Source organism: Brachyhypopomus gauderio, unplaced genomic scaffold (assembly GCF_052324685.1).
Source record: "Brachyhypopomus gauderio isolate BG-103 unplaced genomic scaffold, BGAUD_0.2 sc52, whole genome shotgun sequence".
NCBI classification, from domain to species: Eukaryota; Metazoa; Chordata; class Actinopteri; order Gymnotiformes; family Hypopomidae; genus Brachyhypopomus; species Brachyhypopomus gauderio.
In genome coordinates this window covers 242,162-245,000 of record NW_027506877.1, presented here as the reverse complement: position 1 = coordinate 245,000, position 2,839 = coordinate 242,162, and the positions used below count along the sequence as shown (strand labels likewise).

The 2,839-nt window shown below is 51.3% G+C and overlaps 1 protein-coding gene across 2 annotated transcripts in view; it reads left to right on the top strand.

The window, feature by feature from the left end:
* The window catches only part of syt4 (synaptotagmin IV), a 7,574-nt gene extending 5,050 nt beyond the window's left edge, over window positions 1-2,524 (top strand). The window contains exons 3-4 of one of the 2 annotated variants that reach the window (XM_076987444.1): window positions 766-886; window positions 1,427-2,524. In XM_076987444.1, the coding sequence (XP_076843559.1) occupies window positions 766-886; window positions 1,427-1,737 (432 nt within the window). In that variant the 3' untranslated portion in view covers window positions 1,738-2,524. The remainder of the gene's footprint in view (window positions 1-765; window positions 887-1,426) is intronic. The other variant, XM_076987443.1, reaches the window with a different exon arrangement.
* Window positions 2,525-2,839: the final 315 nt, after the last annotated feature.

Genomic DNA, 2,839 nt, shown 5'->3' with positions numbered 1-2,839 from the left:
AAGGTCTGTGGGTGGTGAAGGTCTGCGCGTGGTGAAGGTCTGTGGGTGGTGAAGGTCTGCGGGTGGTGAAGGTCTGCGGGTGGTGAAGGTCTGTGTGTGGTGAAGGTCTGTGGGTGGTGAAGGTCTGCGGGTGGTGAAGGTCTGCGCGTGGTGAAGGTCTGCGGGTGGTGAAGGTCTGTGGGTGGTGAAGGTCTGCAGGTGGTGAAGGTCTGCGCGTGGTGAAGGTCTGCGGGTGGTGAAGGTCTGCGGGTGGTGAAGGTCTGTGTGTGGTGAAGGTCTGTGGGTGGTGAAGGTCTGCGGGTGGTGAAGGTCTGCGCGTGGTGAAGGTCTGCGGGTGGTGAAGGTCTGCGCGTGGTGAAGGTCTGTGGGTGGTGAAGGTCTGCGGGTGGTGAAGGTCTGCGGGTGGTGAAGGTCTGCAGGTGGTGAAGGTCTGTGGGTGGTGAAGGTCTGCAGGTGGTGAAGGTCTGTGTGTGGTGAAGGTCTGCGGGTGGTGAAGGTCTGCAGGTGGTGAAGGTCTGCGGGTGGTGAAGGTCTGCGGGTGGTGAAGGTCTGCGGGTGGTGAAGGTCTGTGGGTGGTGAAGGTCTGCGGGTGGTGAAGGTCTGGGTGGTGAAGGTCTGCGGGTGGTGAAGGTCTGCGGGTGGTGAAGGTCTGTGGGTGGTGAAGGTCTGCAGGTGGTGAAGGTCTGTGGGTGGTGAAGGTCTGCGGGTGGTAGACTCAGCGCTCGTGGGTCATTTGGCTTTCTTTTTCTCTTGGTTCCTGCACAGAGGAGCGCGGGGAGGGGGGAGCTGCTCCTGTCTCTGTGTTACCAGTCCACCACCAGCACCCTGACCGTGGTGGTCCTCAAGGCCCGACACCTGCCCAAGACGGACGCCAACGGGCCCTCAGGTGAGCCCAGGGCCCCTGCCTGCAAGGCAGAGTGCCAGTTCAGCCCTCCAGGCACAAAGAAGGGAGCAGGGAGAATACGAAGTGACCTCAGTGTTAGAGACAGGGAGGTCAAAGGTCAGAAAGAGAGGTCATTCTCAGGAGCAGAGAATATATGCAGATATGGCCGTTAATAAAGATTATTTTAGTTATAGTCCTTTTTGGTAGTAATCAACAGCTCAATTATTCAAGATGCTGTAGGACTGAGATGTTGGGAAAACTGTAATAATGGGTAAGGAGCAAAGACTGAGAGATGGAGTCCTATGACACCCCATACACACAGCCTGCATCCCCACTCACGTTGCATTCAGTGCTCAGGTTAAGATTAGCATGAGACACAGTCCCTCTCCGCAGAGCTGCACGTGTCCTCCCCATCGACCCAGACATTGATCCCAACAGCCAGAACCCAGGACACCATTTGTCTTAGGACTGTGCTCGGTCTCATCCTGTTTTCCCTCTCTCCCCTCTGCACCTCTCTGTTTTTGTCTCTCCCTCCCTCTGAAGACCCGTACGTGAAGGTTAACCTGTACCAGGGAAAGAAGCGCGTGTGCAAAAAGAAGACTCACGTGAAGAAATGCGCCCCCAACCCCGTCTTCAACGAGCTCTTCGTCTTCGATGTTCCCTCCGAGGAGGGCCTGCACGACACCAGCGTGGAGCTGCTGCTTCTCGATTCTGATAGGACGGCGCGCACACCAATCATCGGCCGGCTCCTCCTTGGCACCGCCTCCCCAGGCACCCCTGGCGAGCACTGGCGTGAGATCTGTGATCACCCACGGCGACAGATCGCCAAGTGGCACGTGCTGTCTGAAGACTAGCCCAGATATCTGCCTCAACAAATGTCAAGGGACTGTCTGAATGTGAGGGTGTGGGAGAGGGTGTGGTTGGAGGGCCAGTGTGTGGACTTATGAGTGATATTATCTGCTAGTGAGGTAAATGGGGCGGGGCTTCCTCAGAGGCGGAAGCATCAGCTGGACCCAGCCAATCAAAAATTCCAAAGACAGTTGGTGAAACCCAATGATGCTTTTCTTCATATTTCATGAATCTGATTGGTCACCACCTTGTGCAGTGCCGAATGTCATAAATGTCTGTTACTGTTCGCTCTGCTTAGTATCAATATTACTCAGTTGTACGAAAAAGTTATTAAAAAAGAACACAAAACAGTTACCATGATGCTGTAAATAAATATCTATGAGTATGTTATTTTTTAAAGAGGCTACCTTTCATTTAATCAAATGTTAAAACTGGTTTATTCCGGTTCAGGGTTCGTTTTGTTTTATTTTTTTGCCTGGTTTGTAAATTGAAGTGGTTGGTCATGTCTCATATTTCAGCCATGAGGTGGCAGCCTAAATTAGGCCAAACAAAAAATGATACTGAATGGAGAACTGCATGAACTGAAGAAAAATGTGTGTGTGTGTGTGTGTGTGTGTGTGTGTGTGTGTGTGGGTGTGTGTGAGTGTGCATGTGTTTGTGTGTGTGAGTGTGCTAGTGAGTGGTGTGTTTGTTCAGCTCTGACTAGAACCTTTGAGCACAACAGAATGTAATATATGTGTACGTTAATATAAAATGTCAAGCTGAGAGGAAAAAAATGGCATCTCCCTTCTGTTCAGTGCATCTTCATTTTGTAAGAGTAATTAATTTGTTTTAATATATATATATATACACACACTATCAGAGAAGTCACCAAATTACTAATCAGTGTGGTGAGGTAATGAAAATCTCAGGTGTGCAGAGTGTGACTGACTCTGGCTCTCACAAGGATACCTGTGTGGTGCAGCAGTCATTTATCAGAGAGGCCACAGTTCATAAGTGCTGCTGAAGCAAGATGTAACATATCAATCTAATGTCCATAAAGCAGTGCTGGCTACTCGCTGATCCCCCCCCCCCCCCCCCCCCATCTCTCTCTCCTCTCTCTCTCTC